This window comes from Pseudophryne corroboree, chromosome 5 (assembly GCF_028390025.1).
Source record: "Pseudophryne corroboree isolate aPseCor3 chromosome 5, aPseCor3.hap2, whole genome shotgun sequence".
NCBI classification, from domain to species: domain Eukaryota; kingdom Metazoa; phylum Chordata; class Amphibia; order Anura; family Myobatrachidae; genus Pseudophryne; species Pseudophryne corroboree.
Genome location: NC_086448.1, coordinates 118,982,205 through 119,006,513, shown reverse-complemented (window position 1 = coordinate 119,006,513; position 24,309 = coordinate 118,982,205). Strand labels below are relative to the sequence as shown.

General features: G+C 44.7%; 1 protein-coding gene across 2 annotated transcripts in view; it reads left to right on the top strand.

Moving 5' to 3' along the window:
• Positions 1–24,309, top strand: part of LOC134928840 (protein lifeguard 2-like) — a 64,417-nt gene that overhangs the window by 31,873 nt on the left and 8,235 nt on the right. For both annotated transcript variants that reach the window (XM_063924805.1, XM_063924804.1), the window contains exons 4-6: positions 1,380–1,433; positions 12,828–12,918; positions 15,082–15,119. In XM_063924805.1, coding sequence (XP_063780875.1) covers positions 1,380–1,433; positions 12,828–12,918; positions 15,082–15,119 — 183 coding nt within the window. The remainder of the gene's footprint in view (positions 1–1,379; positions 1,434–12,827; positions 12,919–15,081; positions 15,120–24,309) is intronic.

Here is a 24,309-nt window from a genome sequence, read left to right as displayed (position 1 = left end):
AATTAATAGATTGTCTGACTGCAATGTCACAGGCAATGGGTTTGAATCCCGGGTATGTGTTAAAATTACAGAAAAAAATGTGTGGGGTCCCCCCTCCTAAGCATAACCAGCCTCAGCTCTTTGAGCCAGTCCTGGTTGTAAAAATACGTGGAAAAAAATGACAGGGGATCCCCCGTATTTAAACAACCAGCACCGGGCTCTGCGCCTGGTCCTGGTGCCAAAAATACGGGGGACAAAACACGTAGGGGTCCCCCGTATTTTTCACACCACTACCGGGCTCCACTAGTCAGAGAGATAATGCCACAGCCGGGGGACACTTTTATATAGGTCCCTGCGGCCCTGACATTAAATCACTAACTAGTCATCCCTGGCCGGGGTACCCTGGAGGAGTGGGAACCCCTTAAATCCAGGGGTCTCCCCCTCCAGCCACCCAGGGGCGAAGCCCGAGGCTGTCCCCCCATCCAAGGGCGGCGGATGGGGGGCTGATAGCCTTGTGTCAAAAAAAGAATATTGTTTTTTGTAGCAGAACTACAAGTCCCAGCAAGCCTCCATGCAAGCTGGTACTTGGAGAACCACAAGTACCAGCATGCGGGGGGAAATGGGCCTACTGGTACCTGTAGTTCTACTACAAAAAAATACCCAAATAAAAACAGTACACACCCACCGTGACAGTATAACTTTATTACATACATGCACACCAACATACACACATACTTACCTATGTTGACACGAAGAGTCAGTCCCCTTCTCCACGTAGAATCCACGGGGTACCTGTAAATAAAATTATACTCACAACAATCCGGGGTAGATCGGTCCTCTTCTTTGTTGTAATCCACGTACTTGGCAAAATAAAAAAACGACAAACACGATCCACGCACTGTAAGGGGTCCCATGTTTGCACATGGGACCCCTTTCCCCAACTGCCGGGACCCCCCATGACTGCTGTCAAAGAGGGTCCCTTCAGCCAATCAGGGAGCGCCACGTTGTGGCACTCTCCTGATTGGCTGTGCACGTCTGAGCTGTCAGGCGGCGCACTCGAGATGCAATGTAGCGCATAGGCGGTCCATTGTATCCAATGGTGGGAACTTTGCGGTCAGCGGTTGACCGCTAGGGTGACCCCACATATTTTTTATGTATTGTTACGTTACTGTATCTTTTGTTATTGTATTAGACTGAGAGAGTGATGCTGGGCTGTGACATCATAGCCGAGTGCCACCCTCCTTTTGCAGCAATTCATTGCTCATAGAACTGCCTTGAAGTCATCTGAAGGTGGTCAACAAATGCCACTAATGGAAGGTCTGTTTTGGTTTACAGGAATCTCTACAGCTGATGGTTGTGTATATAACATGTAACACAATGTTGTTGTGTTTCTATTCTAGGAAAACCTTGAGGAATTGGGTTCGGGATTACCCATATATCGTGTATGCTCTGTTGTAAGTAATTTAGAAACTTTTAGTCTGATACCCATGGATATTAAAGATGATGTTTTTACTGACAATTATTAGCACTAGTAAAAGTATTAATGAGGAACATATACCCGGTGGTCTTGGGTGGCACGTGGATAGCAGTGTCTTTAACCACTTAACTTTTTCCAAACAAAAGTGCTCAGAAATTGATTTCTTTTATTATTTAATAAAGTTTGGAAAATATTTTTAATAAACTATTAAAATATTTTATTTAAAAAAATCTAGGTTGTGTTTTCCACCCCCCATCCCCCAATATCTATAGGCCCCCATTATAACATAAATTCCCACCCCCCATTGGTAGTAGTCCCCACAGCCCTTTAGTTGCAAAAAACATTATTTTATAATCCCCTCACACGTTAAAAGCCCTTTTCCCACTTCCCCCTATACCCTGTGACCAGGGTATTTTTTATTATTCTTTTGCCGCCACTTCCCCTCCAAAATAATTTAAATACTTATCTGCAACCCCCCACCGTCCCCACCACCACTGATTTTATATGCCCCTCCCTTCCCCATGCAGAGCGTAGTGGAGCAGTCCCCCATGCTGCAGCTGATCTCTACACACGCAGAGATCAGCTAAACTGTGCAAGGAGAGGAACGAACTTCCCCTCCCCGCACTGTGCTTCCCTGGAACATGCACTCCAGAATGTCGGCTGCACATCATTCTGGGGTGCAATTCCTGCAGTGATGTCGGTGGTCAGAGACTGCTGCACTACTGCCGGGGTGCAATGGGGGCAGCAGCACACAATGGGGGCTTCGGAGATCGGGGGACAGCATACATCAGGGGCAGCGCATCACAAGTCAATGTGTCAACCAGTTAAGTGGTTAATCACTCTGTTTACTTGCTAGTGCCATCCATTCAGCCTCTCCTTCAACTGCAAGTGCAAGCACTGGTTACAGCCTGGGCCGTAACTAGGTGTGTGCGGAGGGGCACCGCACATAGGGCCTAATTCATACCTGATCGGTGCTGTGCATTTTCGCACAGCAGCTGATCAGGTCTGTACTGCGCATGTGCCGGCGCCACAGTGTGCTGATGCATGCCAGACGGCTGTCTCAGCCCTGCAATCACCTCTGCCTGATTGACAGGCAGAGGCGGTCGCTGGGTGGGAGGGGGCGGGCCGGCGGGGTTTGGTTGCCATTTAGGGTGCACGGTCCGGGCAATGCAGGCGTGCCCAGACCATTGGGGGGACAGGCGGCTGCGTGACGTCACAGCGATGAGTAGCTCCTGACAGCGCTCAGGAGCTGCGCTGGTGGGGAGCTACTCTTCAAGTACAAAAGCATTGCCGCTGTGTGATACTTTTGTACTTGTGCGGGGGGGTCGGGCCTGACATGCCGGGTGGACTAGCCCTGTGCTGAGCGTCCCCCCGCATGTCAGGGAAGCTATTCGTAGACGTGCTAAATTTAGCACATCTGCGATCATGTCTGAATTAGACCCATAGTGCTGCAGTGTAGGGGGCGCTGCTGACGGCACTTGTTAATTATCCATTTTAATTTTATTTGCAGCATCCCCCCCTTTTAAAGCCCAGTATCTCCTGACCGCCCCTGTCTCCTAATCTCACCCCTTCCGTTGCTAATACCAATACAACATTCATAAACTTAACTGGATAGCTCTTTGTTATTCAGTCATACTGTTCTTTATTACATTTAAAGATGCTGATATACCTAGGATTCTAACCTATTGCCTGTATACCCATTTCACTCTATTCATTGAGCTATCTGCCTTGGCATAGAAAGCTAGAGAATTATAAATATTTGATACTCACCTTGTTCTTTGTGAAAAAATGATCAGCATTGCGGCTGAGCAGATCTATGTAGTGTGTGGCTGCAATGGATTGAATGTGTGGCTGCACACTACATAGATCTGCTCAATTGCAATGTTGATTATTATTATTATTATTATTATTTTTACAAAGTACCAGTAGCTTCATATAGTTCTCATAGTTTTTATGCAGGATCAAATAGCTCAATGAGTAGGGTGTTTGACTGGAATGCAACAGGTTATAGGTTTAATTAAGCGCCTTGAGTCCTATTGCAGAAAGAGCGCTATATAAATAAAATTATTATTATTATTATTAATTCTTGGGTATGACAGTATATTAAAATGTATTATTTAATAAAGGGTATTTTAACTGAATAACAACAAGATCTTAAGTTAAGTGCATGAATGTAGTATAAAGAGGATTTGTGTCCCAATCCATTTTATCTATATAAAATGTGGGAAGGGGCATCATACTGTAGCATGGGCTTTCTCTGGGATACTTGCATGCACCTTATGCCCCTACTGGAAAATGGGGAAAGGGGCTCTAATTCTCTTTCTGGCACAGTCTAGTTATGACTCTACCCTGTGGTCTCTCCAAATATGCACCCTTCCCAATTCCTCTGCTTTGCCTCAGTTAATAAAACCTGTTCCCCTACACGTGTCCTGATTGTGTTAGGGTCTTCTCCTGGCTGGGGGTTCACATTATGATTATTATCCTTTATTTATGTGGAGCCACAAGGGATCCACATCGCCCAGTTACAGAGTACATAAAGAAATAAGCAAAACAAGAAAACAGTGACTTACAGTTCAAGACAATACAGCACAAGTACAGCAGGGGCGGATCTAGACTTTTCTTTTAGGGGATGTGATTTAATGATTTATGTTGCCTCCTCCCCTTTTATGGTACCAGCCCCTCCCCTTTGGCATCCCCCATATTCAAAACAGAGACAGTGCCCTCCTTCTTACCAGTATCCAGACTATAGATCTACACTGTCTGATAGTCCGTCAATAGGTCGACACAAACAAAAGATGGACATGCAGTAGGTTGACACTGACAACAGGTTGACATGTTCAAATTGGTCGACATGCCAATGGTTGACACACATATTGTCAACACATTTTTTTTGTTAACTTTTTTTTTAAACTTTTCCATCCTTGACTATCCATGTCACAAATCATGAACTTTAGTAACCTTGGGGGTCATTCCGACACATTTGCACGACAGTGCCTGACAGTGCTTGACAGTGCCTGGCGACGATCGTCACCGAGCAATGACGCCGCCAGCGACAAATGTGATCGCTGCGGCGATCATAAGAAGATGGACAGGCGGGAGGCGTTCCAGGGCGGATACTCACCATTTCCAGCCATTTTCGGGGAGTGATAAGAAGAACGCAGGCGTGTCCAGGCGAACGGAGGGCGGATGTCTGACGTCAGGACCGGTATCATCGCTGTATCCGTCACACTGGGAAAGTAGCTGCAGAGCTACTCTTGTTTTGGGTGAAACTTTTTAAGCATAGCAGGGCGGCACAAGCGATCACAGCCCTGCTATGCTAAAATACACTCCCCCATAGGTGGTGTCTAGTTGATCGCATGAGCAGCAAAAAGTTGCTACGTGCGATCAACTCGGAATGACCCCACTTGTGCGAGCGAAGAAAAGCACCGTGCCCGAAGCGTGGTGATCAAAGTGAGCCTGCGAGAGTCCGATTTTCTACAAATTGTGCTCCCAGATGGCAAAACTATCCACACTAACTCCAAAAAAACAAAAAGAAACCCGTGTCGACCATTTTTATGTCGACTGTTTACATACTGACCTTTTGTAGGTGTCTACCTATTGACTGTCTATCTAGACAGTATAGATCTCTTATACCATAACCCTTCTTATCACACTAAAAGCCTTACCATTATTTAAGATCACAGTCCAACCTACTAACAAATTAAACTGGTCAAAATCCACATTTAACTACAGATAAAAACAAGCTTTGTAATCAAAATTTTATTGATAATATAATTTTACAAAGACAAATTAGTTTTTTATTTGTAAAATAAAAAGTTTTCCAAAGCAAGACTATCACTCATTCCACACATCAGTGATAGCAGATTAGTCCAAACAATTCCATAGGGTTCTACTCTGCAAAACTTCCACTGATTCCACACAGGAGTGATAACGAAATAGTATAAAGGATAGAATTTGTTTAAGTCCACACAGTAGTAAATTCAGAAGTCCATACAGCAGTAGAAGTTCCACAGAGAAGAAATATCTATTCCACACAGGACTGTTGATGCGTTTCACAAGGTACCTTGCCATAGTATCACTCCTTAACCAAAGCTATAGACTAAGATGTCACACCTCACTCTACCCACAGACAGCATGATGCTGTGTCAACGTGCACTCTGCCACCACCTGTACACCTGCTGCAGAGTCCGATGATGAAAGACAGGACAAATAAGAGGACACATGTAAATGTCCACCTGGTTGCATGTCAGGCACTCCAAATTAGACAATGGATTGTTAAGTGTCTATAAACTTTACAAATGTGAATTATGTCATCAAATAAATCACACCTCTGATCCATCATCCTAGTGTGTACCCAATCAAACTTAAAGATTACAGTTCATAACTGAGGAATATCCATGTTTGAGTCCAGCAGTTTAACTCTTATTGGAGTTTCTAATTTTACAAACATCTGCTCAAGTATGGATAACCTTCAATCATGGACTTAAATGGCAGACATGGTTAAACTATAATCCATAATAAAGCAAAATGCATACCTTCCACCCCCGGAAACAAATAAATATTAAAACAATGTACTTACCGGCAGCTATGCGGCCTGGAGCAGTATGAGACAGGACAGCAGCATCAAAGTCCTGGTATAGGCAGTTGATACCATTATGACATCACAGCATGATGTCATAGACAGACTGGACAGACATACAGAAAAACACAAACAGACCAATGCATTTTCTCTATAACACAAAGAGTAAGTGCGCTTGGGTAATTAAGAACAAAGTAAATGGTTAACAGGTGTTTGCTTTCACTCACAGAATCCAAGAGACTTGTTTATGATACAAATGTCTACTATAACACATACATTATTACAATTTAAAAATGTTTGAAACAAATGTAGCAGCTGCACTTAGCACACAGAAAACAATAGTATATAATAGTATATATTAAAATTGTGCAATGGAAACCAATAAAACTGGTAAATAATTCAACCAGTGTATAAAAGAGTAGTCTCTCAATATATGTGAAGCTCAGTGTCTCCTATATTAGCCGCTGATACCGCAAGATATATGCATATGCCTGTAATTGGGAACAATGTGGTCTCACAGTTATACATGAAATAGTGTCTCCAATTTACCTGTCACTAGCGTCCCAGTGCAGGATAAGTTCTCACTTTGATTTATTACCCGATCAAGCGGGATTTGTAATCAATAGTTACCCCCTCTGGGGGATCCCTGCACTTTAGCACTAGTGCAGGGATCTCTGTCCTGGTGGATACCGTTGTAGACTTCCAGCTAGCGGGTAATATAGCAATACGAAGTGGCCAATAACCACAAGAGGCGGCACGAGATCAGATGCGGCAGGACCACCACGAGCGGGCAGCCCAGCAGCGGAGGCGGCTGGAAACCTCGATGTGCAGCCCGAAGGTAGAAGCAGCAGGAGACCTCAATGAGCGTCACACAAGCAACGGCTGAAAAGTTCAAGTGAACAATGCTCCAGCGGGAGATGGCGTCATTTTCTCTATGCATTTTTATGATTGGGGCCCTTGCCCCGCTAGGGGTGGATTTTCTCACTTGAAACCCCACCAGTATCTTAAGTTGGATAATGAATGGTATGTGTAGCAAGTTTGGTCTAGAGCCATCAAGGCATGTCGGAGTCTATGAAGAACAAACAAATATACATACTTTGAATCCTAATCACAGGCGACACTTGGAGACTGATGAAACCTTGAAAAAAGACCCCCTCAGGGTGTGTTTTATTCAGTGACGTTTTGGGGACGTATCCCCTTCCTCAGACATGTCACACACAACTAAAGTGGTCATTATGTGTGTAAGCGGCACAACTACAGTGGTCATTATGTGTGTAAGCGGCACAACTACAGTGGTCATTATGTGTGTAAGTGGCACAACTACAGTGGGCATTATGTGTGTAAGTGGCACAACTACAGTGGGCATTATGTGTGTAAGTGGCACAACTGCAGTGGGCATTATGTGTGTAAGTGGCACAACTGCAGTGAGCATTATGCGTGTAAGTGACACAAATACAGTGGGCATTATGTGTGTAAGGGGCTGTACCATGCGAAATGTGTATAAGGGACTCCATTCTGTGATGTGTATAAGGGACACTACTGTGCAGTGTAACATGAATAATGTACACTACTATGTGGTGTAATGTGAATAGCAGACACTATTCTGTGGCCACTCCCCTTCCCCATAAAGCCACACCCCTATTTTATATATGGAGGGGCACCAATTCTCTTTCTGGCACAGGTCACCAAAATGTCTGTTTACGGCACTGGTTACGGCATATGTCAAACCCAACCCTAACACAAGTAGCTAATCAGCCTTCATTAATAGGAACCACAAACAATGAGGGCCTGATTTAAAGTTGGATTCAGAGGACGCACTTCCAGGGTTGGATGTAGTTGAGCAATTTTTGTCTACAGCGCATGTATGTAAGTTGCACCGCACATGCATTCCAGTTGTGTCCGCGCATGCATGGAGATGGTCCGTCTTATATATGTGTTATGTGAGTGTCACGGACGTGTCGGTGAAAGTGGTTGCGTCCACAGATGCAGTCACATAGGAGGCCATACATGGATGGAGAAACTTTGATTGCTGCTTGATTAACATCTATGCTTGCTACAATACAGCTCTTTGCGCTAACCAGTTAATATATTGAGCGCTGGTGACGGACATTGTTCTAATATACCTGTTTGTGCCAAATGACCCTTTATAAAGACTGCAAGCTTCTGCCTAATTGATACAATTGACCGCTACGCTAGCTGTTTTTGTGCATATTGTTATTGCAATTTTGCATATGTCTTTAATTTTTTTTGAGAGTGAATTCTAAGGCTGATGTCTAGATGTTTCTAAGATCTTTTATGTTTATGTCTAATTTTATTTATTAAACATGCTTATTTAAATACGCACACTGTCATCGGACAACGCTTCCTTCCCCCTTTCTTCCAAATTTCCTTTTGTGGTTGTAATTGAGGGTCAGCTCCTCATTTTTGGGAAGCAGCAGTTGTTTACCAGTGTGACATTGGTTAATAAACGGGGTGTGGTTCATCAAATCAACAGTATCTAGGTCGACAATGTTTAGGTCGACCACTATAGGTCGACAGTCACTAGGTCGACATGGATGGAAGGTCGACAGGGTTTCTAGGTCGACATGTGCTAGGTCGACAGGTCTAAAGGTCGACATGAGGATTTTTTTTTTGCGTCGTTTTCTTCGTAGAGTGACCGGGATCCCAAATTAGTGCACCGCTTCGCTCGCCATGCTTCGGGCATGGTGCCTTCGCTCCGCTACCGCTTCGCTCGGCACAGATTACCGTTCCAATCATAGTCCACGTGGATCGTTAAGTATGAAAAAATTAAAAGAAAGAAAAAAATGTGAAAAACTCATGTCGACCTTTAGACCTGTCGACCTAGCACATGTCGACCTAGAAACCCTGTCGACCTTCCATCCATGTCGACCTAGTGACTGTCGACCTATAGTGGTCGACCTAAACATTGTCGACCTAGATACTGTCGATCTTCAGACCGGATCCCATTAAACGGAGTAGTTGGATATAATTAGCACTATTGACTTTGTTTTTAAAAGGATGGAGAAACTTACCTGCCATAGGGTGGGTGCACGTTTTGATAATGTGACCGATAGTGACATCTAAGAACAGACCAGTCAGTATAACTGTGTGCACGGTTGCGGACAGTGGGCATCTGAATCTGTGCACTTTCAGGTGCACAAATGTACGCCAGGGAAGGATATTGTAGCAGTATTTGCATCAGTGAGGTGAGTTCAATGACTGGGGAGGTTCCGGCTAGTATCTGAGTCAAATTTACACACACACATAGGATTTGGCGTTGGGTTTTTGCTGTAAAAATGATTATAATAATTCAATGGTGATATGAATAATACAAAGATGACATTTATAAGATCTAAATATCATCTTTGTATTATTTTAATCATTTTTATAGTCAAAACTTAGCAGTTAAGATGTTATTTGACTTATACGAAACATTTACTGTATTCGTTTGATGTTGTTGGATAACCTGTCCCCCTTTTTTCTTTATATTTTTCTTTTGTTTTATTACCCCCTATTTTCTTTTCTGTATCCCTGTTTTTTATGAATAATCTTAATAAAGATTAAGGGGTCTATTTACTAAGCCTTGGATGGAGATAAAGTCGCTGGAGATAAAGTACCAGCCAATCAGCTCCTAACTGTCATTTTTCAAACACATCCTGTGGCTTGGCATTTAGGAGCCGATGAGCTGATACTTTATCTCCAGCGACATTATCTCCATCCAAGGCTTAGTAAATAGACCCCTTAATGTTGAAAAAAAAAAAAAGAAACTTAGGAGAGTACTGTAGTATGACAGGCGAGGCTCTGCCTACCCTGACCGCAGTGATGTGCGGTGGGGTGAGGCAGGTGAGGCAGAGCCTTTCCTGTCATACTTCCGTTTAAACCAGAGTTTTGATTGAATAAAGTATATGAAAAATACAAATAATATGTTTGAAATATCTTCTCTGCATTATTCTAATAATTTTTATAACCCAAACTCTGGTGTAAAAAGTCTATGGCAGGTGAGGCCGTGCCTCACCTGTCTATCTTTTTCGATCATCTCTGATCAAAACTCACCAAATTTCCAGGAGTTTATACTGCTGCACCTGTGTATAATGCCCAGATGTACCCTTTGGCTTATATATTGCATGGAATTCTGGCTCTGGGGTTAGCCAGTGCCTCCGGAGCCATTTAGCTCACCGCACGTCCCTGCCCTGACCGCACGTTACTGAATTGCAGAATGTCGCAGAAGGGCGACCACCAATAGATGCAGCAGTGGGGCGTTTCTGCTTCCACCTCTGATTCAGCCCCAATGAGATCAATACACCATGAAAGAAAAATCATACAGTATGTACTATGATTTTTCACGTATTTTTATTATAGAATAAAAATCATCATCTTCAAAATCATATGGAACAGCAGTAAATTTGGGGCCTGATTCTCAGTCAGGGCAAGCACAAAAGCAAGCACAAACGGCCAATGTTTGCAGACTGTACATGTGCCACACTATGCTTACACATTTAGTGAATACAGGAGGCTGGATCACTCCTTGTATGAAATGAGCATTTCTGGGCTGCAAATGAGCGGCTACCTTGTGAATGCACAGAAAATATCCATTTCATGGGAGAGTTGTGAGCGTTTAGCCAGACCCACGTAGTAGTCTGAGGTGTGTGCACTGAGATAGGTCGTCTGATTCAGGTCGGTGGATCTTTTGCACCCAGGGCAGGGCTGACATCCGTGCCGATACTAAAGGTTATGCCTGCAGGCAGAAAAACGGTGGTGCGACCATGCACAGGAAGTGACATCAATACTTGCATTAGCATAATGTAGCAAATCTGGCTCCCGTAACTCGTACGCACTTGCAGACACTTTGCACTTGACTCTAAATCAGGCCTGTACAAGATTGGAGACACTTTCGATTACCAAGCTTGAAATTGGGTGGCATATGGCCCTGTTCAATAGCAGCTGCATATCCATGGATCTTCCTCATGTGCACCAATTTTCATAAATATATCCCATTATGGGGCCGATTCGGAGTTGGGTGCAGACAAAGGCCATAGATATGTCTTTTGCCGTGGCTGCGTCTTTATGCAAATGCCGAGACCGATTCTGTTCAATTTAAGGTACCCACTTGTGGTGTATCTGTAGTCACACCATTGGTCACACCATCAAAATATGTATCAGCCCTATCGCAGGCACAGTTTCTCCATATGTACATGGCATGCTGTGAGAGCGGTTCTGCATCTATAGACACACCCACTGTCTGCGACATACCCGTAACACTTCCGCATCTGGCTAGCCCCTCCCCGTTACCTCCCAGGAACACCCTCTGAAATTCACTCTTCCTGTTTCCAAATTTGTTCTGCGCCTCTAATAAATAACCACTGGGATGTATGTGCAGTGCTACTTGGATACATACACAGACCAGTGCCAGATTAAGGTCAACATGGGCCTGGAGCTGACATTTATGAAGGGCCTATTGTGTGCCTTTTCAAGAGTTTGTATTAGTGATGTTGGAGTGTGACCAGTGTGGTGTGGGTGTGGTCTACATAGGGTGTGTGGCTATCTCCATGGAAGTCATAGCTAGTGCGTACCTTCAACCACTTAATATAGTTATAACAATAAAAAAATTGTGACCACCATATAATACAGACTGCCACATGATAGAAAGCATTGCTGTTACATGTTATAATACAGAGAGAATCGCAGTAACCACCATATGATACAGAGAGTTTCACAGTGACTGCCATATGATACAGAGAGCATTGGGGCAGACTAGTTTCAGACAGGCTGTGGGGTGGTCAGGACTTCGGCCAGCCAGACTGGGGTAAGGGTGAATGGGCAGCCAGGAGGTGAGTGAGCTGTTGGTGGTGACAGGATTTGTTTTCCTATCAACACTGGCTGCACTTCAGGGAATCCTGTGGGCCAGTTTTCAATGGGGGCCTGGAGCTGCAGCTTCATCCGCCCCATTGTTAATCTGGCCCTGGCACAGACCTAAAACATTGGCCGCCTGTGTGCGACATTGCCACTATGTCCACCTCTGAATCGGGCCCTATGTGCTGATACAAAAGGAAGAAAGTGCCTGCACCTGAGGAGCTTACAATCTACTGGACTGATTCATAATTGCATGCTAATTCTGCCGCAGATACAATCTTTGGCTCAGAGGTTGTGCGAAAATATGCCAATGTAACAGCCGGCAGGATTTGTATTCAGTCGCCCACCACCAGAGCCGTTGCAGCTGCCCGCAACTGTGTACACACTCTCAGCATCACTCAGATCCAGGAAACATCAACTCCCCGAGTGAGTTTGTGGTAGCTCAGAATGGGCGCTACAACTGAGATGCCGGAAACATGTTTCCTGTGTACTGGATCACAGTTGGTGACTGATACACACGCTGATGACGGTCCAGACATGCCGGCATTTTTGCCACTAGTACTTGTTACCTCCCACAAAAATCAGCTCCATGTCAATTACTTGTGAATGAATCCTCACTGCAACCGTAATCTTAATTCAGTCACAGCGCATGTGACACTTGCACAGACCACCGATAATCACTCAATTGCAAAAACATCGGCATAGCATACATTTATGAATCAGGCCATATGTGTTTCCCCTTAAGTTCCAATTGGTTTTCATCCAAACAGAACAGTAGTAAATATGATCTTTATTCTCTGGGGTTATTTATTACTGTGCAGTATTTACTATTCAAATATAAAGGCAAATGTGACACATACTTAATGATTGGTTCTGTTTTCTTAGTATAATCACTATGATTATTAGGCTAATTACTATTCAGATCCGTGTTCTTTCTTTCAGACCTTGTACCTTTATCCTGGTGATGGTGCTTGCCTGTTGTAACGAAGCACGTCGGAAAGTTCCATTAAACTTTATTCTCCTTGGAATATTTGTAAGTGGAGTGTTGGGAGCAGTTATGTCATCATTAAACCATTGTAACCTGTAACATTTTCAGCATTAACAAAAATCTAATAGAACAGGATAATTTACAAAGTTTGTTGTTCATTGTTCCAGCAAAACACATTTATCAGCTATACAGCAATAGAGGCAGGTAACATTCTATGTTGCAGCCCGTAGGGGGTGATGCAGAGCCCAGCTTACTATCTTTACAAAAGAACAATGGCTCTGATTCAGACCTGATTGCTGCTGTGCTGCACAGCGGGCGATCAGCTATTAACTGCACATGTGTATGCACCGCGCGTCGGCAAACAACAACAGGCATCGCCGGTCAGCGACAGGCTGGTGCGAAAATTCTAATCGCACAGCCATTCACATGCTGATTGACAGGAGGAAACTGTTTGTGGGTGGTAACTGACCATTTTCTGGGAGTGTCAGGGAAAACGCAGGCGTGCCAAAGCATGTGTGTCACATCAGCTCCGGCCCCGATAAGCCTCTTCTCATCACACCGGAGGTGTAAGTCCTGGGCTGCGCACAGACTGCACACACAGGGCAAATCATTCACTGGTAGGTGAGGTAGGAATGGATTTGCAGCCATCCGCTGACCAGCGGTGCAAGTATGCAGGTACGCTCGGATACAGAGTACCCATAAGAATTTGGCAGCGGGTACTCAGTACCACCTGCCACACAATTTTCCATTACCATAATTATAATGTGCAACAAAGCAACAAGACTTGGCAGCATGACGGCTCCTCCCACTTTGTCAGGGTTACTGAGAGTGCGACAGTGGCTGTATTTTCCTGTTATAATGGAGGCATTACTATATATTGTTATTAAATTGGGGGCATTACTATATATTTCTATTATACTGGAGGCATTACTAAATATGTTTAGCCCAGCCGCTAGTGTCATGTAGCCACTCCCAATAGAAGCATGTGGCCACGCCCACTCACAACACGTGACCACGCCCATTTTTTTGACACTCAGTACCACTAAGAAAATATTTCTACTTGCACCACTGCCGCTGACTGAGGGACTTTTAGCAGCTCGGCGTACACATGTGATCACACACTTGCACAGAGAATATACACTCCCCTTGGGTGGTGACTATTTGATTGCAGGGCTACAATTTTAGCAGCCTAGCAATCAGGTCTGAATCACCCCCAATGATACATCCATAACTTTTCATTTTTGTCTTTTATATTTGCCTGAGTTTAGTTTACATGGTAAGGAAGGGCAATCATGTTTCCAAGTCCTGCTATTTATGTTTCTGTTAGACCACTGATTCCCAAACTTTTTTAAATCACGGCTACCTGGAGTATCAGAATTATTTTCACAGCACCCCTAGATCAAAAGTTTCTTATTGAGGAAATTATAAAGAACTCTTAAATTAAGTAAATTGTGTTTATATGTTGTCCTTAGGTTCAGTTGTGTGGTGACAGACAGGATTCACTTGTTTGTCCACATATTTTATGAGTGACATCCACTATCACTGGTTTTGCCTATTACATTGGCCATAATTTGATTTGAAGACACTCCAGGGTGCCACAGCAACCAGTTTGAGAACCACTGAATTAGACGTTTATTTTCCTAAAATCCAGATTCTTACCGTATTAGGAGTGAAGAATTACAGGTTGAGTATCCCTTATCCAAAATGCTTGGGACCAGAGGTATTTTGGATATGGGATTTTTCCGTATTTTGGAATAATTGCATACCATAATGAGATATCATGGCGATGGGACCTAAATCTAAGCACAGAATGCATTTATGTTACATATACACCTTATACACACAGCCTGAAGGTCATTTTAGCCAATATTTTTTATAACTTTGTGCATTAAACAAAGTGTGTGTATATTCACATAATTCATTTATGTTTCATATACACCTTATACACACAGCCTGAAGGTCATTTAATACAATATTTTTAATAACTTTGTGTATTAAACAAAGTTTATGTACATTGAGCCATCAAAAAACAAAGGTTTCACTATCTCACACTCACTCAAAAAAGTCCGTATTTCGGAATATTCCGTATTTCGGAATATTTGGATATGGGATACTCAACCTGTATATTATTTTATGTGGAGTTTAGAAATATTTAATGAATAGTATATGATGCTAACAAAATACACAATGCTTATCTGTTTCTTATAGACGTTGCTTGAAGGTTGTCTACTGGGATCACTTGCAGCGTAAGTTTGACAAACAACTTATTATTCAAGTTGTAATTAGATGACTGTTCTGTCAGGAATCACACTGGTTGCAGTTGAATGTTATAGTTTCAGATGTCACCTTAGTATTCCTTAACTAGAAAACATATGTTTGTGGGTTGTGGGCTTAAAGGGGTTAATCAAGGAAAGTTTAATCAAAGCATAACCGACTGGTTTGGCTAAAAAGTATTAAACTCACCCAAATTTAGATCTACCACTCATTATTAACAACTCTGTTCTGCCACCAATAAGATTTGGTTCCAAACTAACACTCCATTTGATTTAATAAGAGTTATAGGTGGTCATTCCGAGTTGTTTACTAGCTGTTTTCGTTCGCAGCGCAGCGATTAGGTAGAAAAGCGGCACTTCTGCGCATGCATATGCGGCGCAGTGCGCACGCGGGACGTACTTTCACAACAGCCGATGCAGTTTCACACAAGGTCTAGCTACGCTTTTCAGTCGCACTGCTGGCCGCAGAGTGATTGACAGGAAGTGGGTTTTTCTGGGTGGTAACTGACCGTTTTCGGGGAGTGTGTGTTAAAACGCAGGCGTGTCAGATACAAATGCGGGCATGCCTGGGAAAATGCGGGCGTGGCTGGCCTAACGCAGGGCGTGTTCGTGACATCAAAACAGGAACTAAACAGTCTGCAGTGATCGCAAGCTAGGAGTAGGTCTGAAGCTACTCAGAAGCTGCACAAAATTATTTTGTAGCCGCTCTGCGATCCTTTCATTCGCACTTCTGCTAAGCTAAGATACACTCCCAGAGGGCGGCGGCTTAGCGTTTGCACGGCTGCTAAAAGCACCTAGCGAGCGATCAACTCGGAATGACCCCCATTGTAAATCCAACCTGCATGAAACTTAGCATTATAAACAACTAAGCGTATCAGTCACGGTAATTGTAATTAACACAAAAACAGAATGTTATTTAATGGTTTTTAATATGATGAAGAAAGTCACATTGATTATTTTATTAAAAAAAGGATACGAAATTACAGAAACACAATTCTAAAACAATTTCTTAAACAGAAATAAAGACAGAAAGCTTACATAAACCAAAAGGCTGGGACTGCGCAAATCAATCTGATGTGGATATTTATTTTCACATAAAATAACTTTCTGCACATATATACATATACATATAAAAGTACTTGATACCGGCCAGCATCACATAAAAATATTACTACATAAAATATGATTGGTATGATACTAATAAGAATATATCTTTCCACTCCAATTCACGTGGCTAATATACTATCCGTTCATATACTTTTAAATGAACTTTTTTAGAACCCTCTCATGCAATATTAGCAATATCACTGAGGTAATTTCAAACGGAAATAAAGTGTCCAGTGCTCTTTAATTAATAGTATACGACCATGTAGGTTTTCCTTCTAAGGTGTTAGTATTTCATCCAAGTATGCATTATTATAATTCCTTAGTCCCAGGCAAACTTTTTCACCCGTACTTGATTAGTCACTTAGACTTGCTTTGTGCATAATAGGGCTTCTGCCGTTTAGCTGTGCAGATCATACATGATTAAAAAGCCTCTTATAAAGCAATTTGTAACGTTCACTTATTCAAGATGTGATACATTGCCTGTGCAGTGTCCTGAGAGCAACCCCTCCCGGCTAATGGTAGCCTTATCTGGAGCCTCCGGGTTCTTTCTGCGGCGTATCCTCCCCAAATAGCAGTGGGGTTTCTTGTGCCTGTGGCCGGCCGGCCCGCTGATAACTCAACTGTTGATTCCTGTATGGGGAATAATAACGACAGACGTGTTTCTCCGCCTTTGATTACATCGGCGGCTTCCTCAGTGTCGAGACAGAAATAAAGACAGAAAGCTTACATAATTCTCATGCAACTGCTCCCTGGGGGATAGCTAGAATGAGGACAGATTTTGAGTAGTAGACTGAGAAGCACCACCCGCCACCCCCCAAAAAAGCTCACAGCTTTCAACTATTTTCATTTTATCATCAATAGTTTTTTATTGAATTTTTGTGATGCAAAACAGGGGTACAGAAGGAAAAAAAGGGGGGGGGGATAGGTACATGAATACAGGAGACAACATAATGGCAAACATGTACAAACAGTTCAAAGTCAATCAAACAAGTACATCAAAGAACTTGCAGTGAACCTAAAATAATGGAAGATGGTAAAAAAGGAGAAGAAAAACAGAAGAAAAGGGGAGAAAAAGGCGGCAATGGGCATATTATATATACAGCACTAGAGAGAAGGCCATCTCAGTCTTAGGGAGGGGGGGGACCTCATCAGCCGAAAGGTCAGGAGAATGCAAGTCTGAGGAAGAGGAACGTAGTATCAGTGTAGCGCCCTCACCTTCCGTGATAAACAGATGCCAGGGCATCCAACGGACCAGAGGCGATTTAGCGGAGAAGGAGTATGGGATGTACTCAGTCTCCATCAAAAAGTGCAGCTGTATTTTGTGTATAACCTTCAATATGGGAGGTGATGTGGGTTGCTTCCAGTTTTGGGCTAAGGCCGCACCTGCAGCGAGGCAGATATGTCCTAAAACATAATGTAAATGGTCACCCACGGATCGCGGGTATACATTCAATAAAGCTATAAGGGGGGAAGGGGACAAATCAAGATTCAGAACTTTATTGATAAGCCCAAATACCTCCACCCAGTACACTAGAATATAGGAACATGTCCAAAAAATATGAAAGAGGTGGCCCACCTCTCCGCAGAGACGCCAACAAAACTTCGAACATGCAGGCCAAATCGTATGCAACCTATCAGGTGTGAGGTATAATCTATGTAGTAATTTGACATGCATTTCGGAGTGATTCAGACATTTAGACATAGTAAAAGACGACAAAAAGATGTGCTGCCATTGGGAATCATGGAGAGTACAGCCAATATCCGCCTCCCACCTGATTTGTGCTCTGGATTTTGAAACGGGGATTAGTGACAGTAATGCTCTATACCAGAAGGAAATTTCCCCCTTAGAAGTAGCAGTAAAAAGTCGGCCTATGGCATGTGCTATAACAGGGGGTGGTGGAGTGAGAGTAAGGTGGAGGCTATTCCACCAGTGCTGGATTTGGTAGTATCGAAGCCTCTCAGAGTTAGGCAAAGAGAAGTGTCCCTGAATATCAGAAAATGAGGCGAGCACAGACCCATTAAACAAATCTCCCAGGACCCCCATCCCCCGGGAACTCCAGTTTGCCAGATTAAGATTAGGGACTAGGACGGCCACAGCTCGTAATGATACTAAAGACATATTATGATAAGAGGGGGACATGGACATAGTCAACCTGTCCCAGGCCTGTAGCGTAGCACGGGTAGAGGGAAGGAGGTTTAAGCCCTGTGGGCGCAGGGATTTGGGCAGCCAGAAGAGAATTTTCAGGGGAAAACGGGGACAAGCCGTCTCCTCCAGACACGTCCACCCCGGACGCATATCTCTACAGAATATCTTAATCTGAGCCAAAAGGCAGGCTTCCTGGTACAGTGAAAGATTAGGCATAGCCAGGCCGCCGGCACTCCTCGGCAGAGACATCCTCGGGCGAGCGAGTTTAGGCGGGCGCGAAGACCATATATAATTGGTAAGAATTGCAGTGGCCTTATCTAGATATTTCTTTGGGAAGATAAAAGGGATAGTACGGAACAGGAACATTAATTTGGGGAGCAACGACATTTTAAAAGCGGCCAGACGCCCCAGCCATGAAATTTCATAATTGAGCCATGATTTGGTGAACAGCTGTAGGGAGGACAACAGAGAGGGAAGATTAACCTCAAAAACAGAAGAGGTAGACGGGGGGATGAAAATACCTAAATATCGTATCGAGGATGTTTGCCAATTATAAGGGTACTTAGCGCGTAAGAGGGTCAAGGAATGGGTGAGATTAATGGGCAAAGCATCGGTCTTAGAGGCGTTTAATTTATAATAGGATGCTGCAGAGTACATATCTAAAGTATTGTGTAGATGAGGGAGTGTAGTGCAAGGGTCAGTTACAAATAAAAGAACATCGTCCGCGAACAGACAGAGCTTGTGAAGAGAGGAGCCTAATCGCAGTCCAGGGAACTGCGGGTCCGCTCGGAGCTTAGCTGCCAAAGGCTCAATGGCCAGGACAAAAATGAGAGGGGAGAGAGGACAGCCCTGGCGGGTGCCATTGGAAATTGGAAAAGAGGAGGATAAAAAACCATTACTGAAGACCCGGGCCGACGGGGAGCTATACAAGGCTAATATCGAAGAAAGGATGCGATTGCGCAGGCCAAATTTTAATAGAACGTCTCGCATGTAAGACCAGTTTAAGCGGTCAAAGGTCTTTTCTGCGTCCAAAGACAGCAGAAGGAGACCGTGCTTAGGGGACAGGAAATCTACAAGGTTAAAAACCCTGCGTGTATTATCAGACGCTTGTCTACCCGGGATAAAGCCGACCTGATCCGGATGTATCAGGGAGGGGAGTAGGGCATTCAAACGAGAGGCTATTAATTTAGCATATATTTTAATGTCCCCGTTCAATAGCGCAATGGGACGATAATTTTGACAAGAGGTCAAATCTTTGCCTGGTTTGGGGATCGCGACAATACGCGCCTCGAGCATCTCCTCAGGGAGGGTACCTCGAGAGGTAACGTCATTGTAAACTGTCACTAGAGAGGGAGCTGGGAGGTCTTGGAGCGAAACATAGAAGTCATTAATAAAGCCATCGGGGCCCGGCGCTTTACCCCGTGGTAGGGACTTGATCACCTGCAGGATTTCCAATAAGGACCAAGGGGCATTCAGTAATGCTAATTGATCATCTGAAATAGTTGGGAGGCTTATATCAGCTAAGAAGGAGTTGATAGAAGAGGGAGTGGGCTGAGGGGTAGAGGGATCAGTCGAGAGATTATAAAGTTGGGAGTAGAAGTTGGCAAACTGATTCGATATCTCCCTCGGGTTAGAAATTTTGGCGCCTGCAGGGGACACAATAAGCCTGATTCTATTCCGAGCGTGCTGCGCTCTGATCTTGCGGGCAAGCATTTTCCCCTGCCTGTTCCCCGCTAGATAAAATTTCTGACGCATCCTATTTAGTGAGGCCTGGGTGCGCGCCATAAGTAATTTCTGGAGTTGGGACCTAGTGTCGGCTAGCTCCCTCTGTAGGGTTTTCGTAGGCCTAGATTGATTTTTGTCCTCTAAGTCCTTCAACTTAAGCTCCAAATCGGCCTGGCATTGTCGATTAAGTTTTTTAAGCTGCGCTCCTGCCTGAATTGCTGCCCCCCTGATAACGGCCTTAAGTGCGCACCAAAATTTCAGGGTGGACGTGTCCGAAGGGGAATTAAATTCCATATAGGACGAGATACTGTCAACTATGATTTTTTTTGAGACTGGATTAGACAGCAAGTGAGGAGAGAGTCTCCAAGGGTGGGAGGGAGAATGCTGACTAGCAACATCCCATTTAAGAGTCAGCGGGGCGTAGTCTGACCAAGTTATAGGGAGAATGTCCATGGATCTGGCAAACTGAAGGGTCCATTTATCCGAAAACATAAAATCAATACGGGAGTAAAAATTGTGGACGGGGGAATAGTAAGTGTACTCCCGACCAGTGGGGTTTTGCACTCGCCAAATATCATAGAGGTCAAATTCAGCTAAGAGATTACGAAAGGCTGAGGAGGGGGGCGTTGGGGGAGGCTGAAGAGGAGGGAGAGGGCCTGGGAGACCTGTCCAATTTAGGGTCAAGGACTAAATTAAAATCCCCCGTGAGAAGAAGGGAGCCCTTACGAATCTTCTGAATGGCCACACACAACTTACGGATAAAAGCGACTTGGTTTGAATTCGGGGCATAAGCTGAGACTAGAGTAACTGGCCTATCATTTAAAAGGCCGCTCAATATGAGATACCGCCCATTTTTATCGGCTATCTGAGAATGCAAAGTAAAGGAGATGGAATTCCTAAACAGTATGGCCACACCGTTCCTCTTAAAGGGGCCATTAGCAAAATAACCCAAAGGGAATCTGCGGTCTTTAAAAATAGGGGGCGCTGCAGATGAAAAGTGTGTCTCCTGCAACGTGACAATATCCGCTTTATACCTAGCAAAATAACCCAAAGCCAGCCTTCTCTTATTAGGGGAATTCAGCCCCTTAACATTCATGGATAGAACCTGAACCATCGGGGCAAACTAATGGATGTTGTGGGCAGTGAATGACCTTGACACATACACAGATAAACTTGTCTCAAACAGTGAATACCTACATCATAATATAGGGGGTGGGGAGGAAAAGGAAGGACAATGGGAGGGAAAAGGAAAGGTACAAACCAAATCGACCCAGTACATCGGGTCGACATAACTACAGCAAGGAAAACAAAAAAATGCAGTAGTGTATTACCAGGGGGGAACATGTGGCCTAGCGCCACCATCCTTGAACCTGAACAGGAAGAGAGGAAAAAAAAAATAGAAAGCAGGAACAAATATGCCTACCAACAGTACAAATTAGAACCGAAATCAGATACATATAGTCTAAGATATAAACAAGGAGATGGGACTCCATTAGCACAACTACGAGCAGGACAACTCACGTGACCTCAACATGGAGAATGACTGAGTCCCTTCTATGACAGCGGTAAAGGACAAAGTTCAAAATGAAAGCCAAAGCTGAAGGAGTCGACATCAGGCTGTGGACCATTCCGATTGAAGAGTTGGCTGCTTCTTGGATCCAGGAGGCAGCGTGACAGAGATATCCCACTCCGCCAGCAATTTGACTCCAGCCTCCAATGAAGTCACTGTGTAGAACTTGTTTTCATGCGAGATGACGAGCTTCACCGGAAAACCCCATCTATAAGTGATGTTTTGATCGCGAAGTGCCAAAGTTATAGGAAGGAATGATTGTCGTTTGGCCAAAGTCAGTGCAGAGAAATCCGGAAAAAGTTGTAATCCGCCAAGCACATCCGATTCGGAGTCACCCGCCTCCCTAGCCGCTTTCAGGATGCGTTCTTTAGTTGTGAAAAAATGCACTCTCATGAGCATATCTCTCGGGAGTGAGGGAGCAACAGAGCGTGGTTTAGGCAGTCTATGAATCCTGTCTATAAGCAGCTCTCTGGTGTCGGCTCCAGGCAGAAGTTTCCGGAACACGCGGTAGCATAATCCTCCAACTCGGAATTCCGCACTGAGTCTGGAATGCCTCGGATCTTTATATTATTGCGCCGGGATCTGTCCTCTATATCTGCCATCTTGAGTTTAAACGCCTCAAGGTCATTTTGCTGCTGATCGTGGGCCGCTATAAGGTCATTATGGGACGAGACCAGTTCCTCTACTTTCCGTTCTAAATGGTCCGTACGGTCTCCTATAGCGTGCAGCTCCGTCTTCACCTCCCGAACTGCGGCCGTGAGATCTTGAGTCAACTCAGACTTGAACGCTGAAAGGGCCTGGTACAGAGTTTTGACCGTGAGAGGGGCATCAGAGTCAGGATCAAACCCCGGCATAGAGGCAGGGCTGCAGGGGGTATCCTGTGCAGAAGCGGCACTCTGGGACTTCCGTATAGAAGAGGCAGTAGGGGCCGCTTTCTGAGGTGGAAAATATATTCTGGGAGACAGCACCCCTTTAACCTTTTTCGGAGGCATTCTAATGGAATGAGATTCCATAGGCGGGATTACGATGATAAAGGAGTGCAGGATCTCGTAGAATATATGACGGAGAGTTAGGTAAGCATAAAGAACAAGGGTGGTGGCGGACAAACGGTCTGAACTACATCAGAAGATCGGTGTCACACAGGGCCAGGCAGAGGATCATCTACGGCCTGTAGCACCCAGTCGGTAGGCTCCCAGCCGGGAGAGAGGGGTGAGAGGTCAGACACACAGCCAGGATCCAGCAGCACTGCACCCGAGGTGATAGGAGACAAGGCTGCACTAATAAGGCAAGGCTTCCCTCCAGGGACTCCCCAGTAGCAGAGTGCAGGGGGCAGCAGGCAAGAGAGGGGCCAGTAGATGATGTTGGCCACCCAGGAGTGCAGGCAGGCCGGAGAAAGGCCAGCTCCGGGATTCCACTCCAATAGGGCACTTCCGGCGGGGAGGAGGCACAAATCTAGGCCGCGGCTCCCGGTTCTCATGTAGGCCGCGGTCGGCCGGAGCATCCAGGAAGGCAGCAGGCCCCTCCGCTACTCCACGGGAGGGCGTCTAGGTGATCCGGGGTGGATAAGGGCGCAGCCGGCGCCCGCCGGAGCGGGACGGAGCAGCCGAAGAGGAGGTCGGGTGAAAGAAGATGGCCGCCGGGAGGAGAGGGGCAGACGGAGACATGCCGTAGCCGCGGCTCAGGAGGGCAGACGAGGGTCTCACCGCCGGTCCCGGAGCCTTAGAGCAGGTGAGATACAGCTGGGGAACCTCGTCAGGGGCAGGAGGAAGCCACCGCAGATCCCGGTCCGGCTCCAGCACTTTCTTGGAGCTCACGGCCGGGGAGGCGCCAAACTCAAGGCCCCGGTCTCAGCAAGGATGGTAGGCCTCGGTCGGAAACAGTCACAGGGGGCCTCCCCGGGACCCACATGCCAAGCAGGGCCACGGGTGGGACAGCGCAGGGTAACATAAGCCGCAGGGGCCAATTATTTAATATAAAACAGGCCTCTGGCAACAGGAGCTCTAATAGTGCACGTCCACACAGAGCCAGATCCAGGCCACGCCCCCCTATTTTAATTTTATTTAAAGTGTTCTCTTCTTTAACCAAAACCATCCTGTGAGGTCACTAGAAGAGTAATGTGGTATGCTATTCAGTTCTATGACTGGATTTTATGGTCCCTGTATTTCAAACACGTTTCATTTCAAAAATTATGTAAATGGATATTTATCTTTTGGTCCATAATAGTCATATAATATTAGATCCAACCAACAGAGTATTATATTAAGAGCATAGACATATGAGGCATTGATATATTTTGTTGCATGTTCAGAGATCTCTCTCTTCTTACTATTGTTGTTATCTATACTTGACACTTGTCATGTTACTAGGCATACTGATTATAGGTGAGATATATCATTCATTGGAGAGAGATAAAGTGGAGTAGTTTCCTAAAGATACCAATCAACTTCTGTCATTTCAAAGACTGTGCTAAATAAATGACAGATTGGTTGCTTTGGGCAACTTCTCCACTTCATCTCTCTCTCTAGGTCTTGAAAAATCTCCCCCAATGTATCTTGTATATATACAGGTTAAGTATCCCTTATCCAAAATGCTTGGGACCGGAAGAATTTTGGATA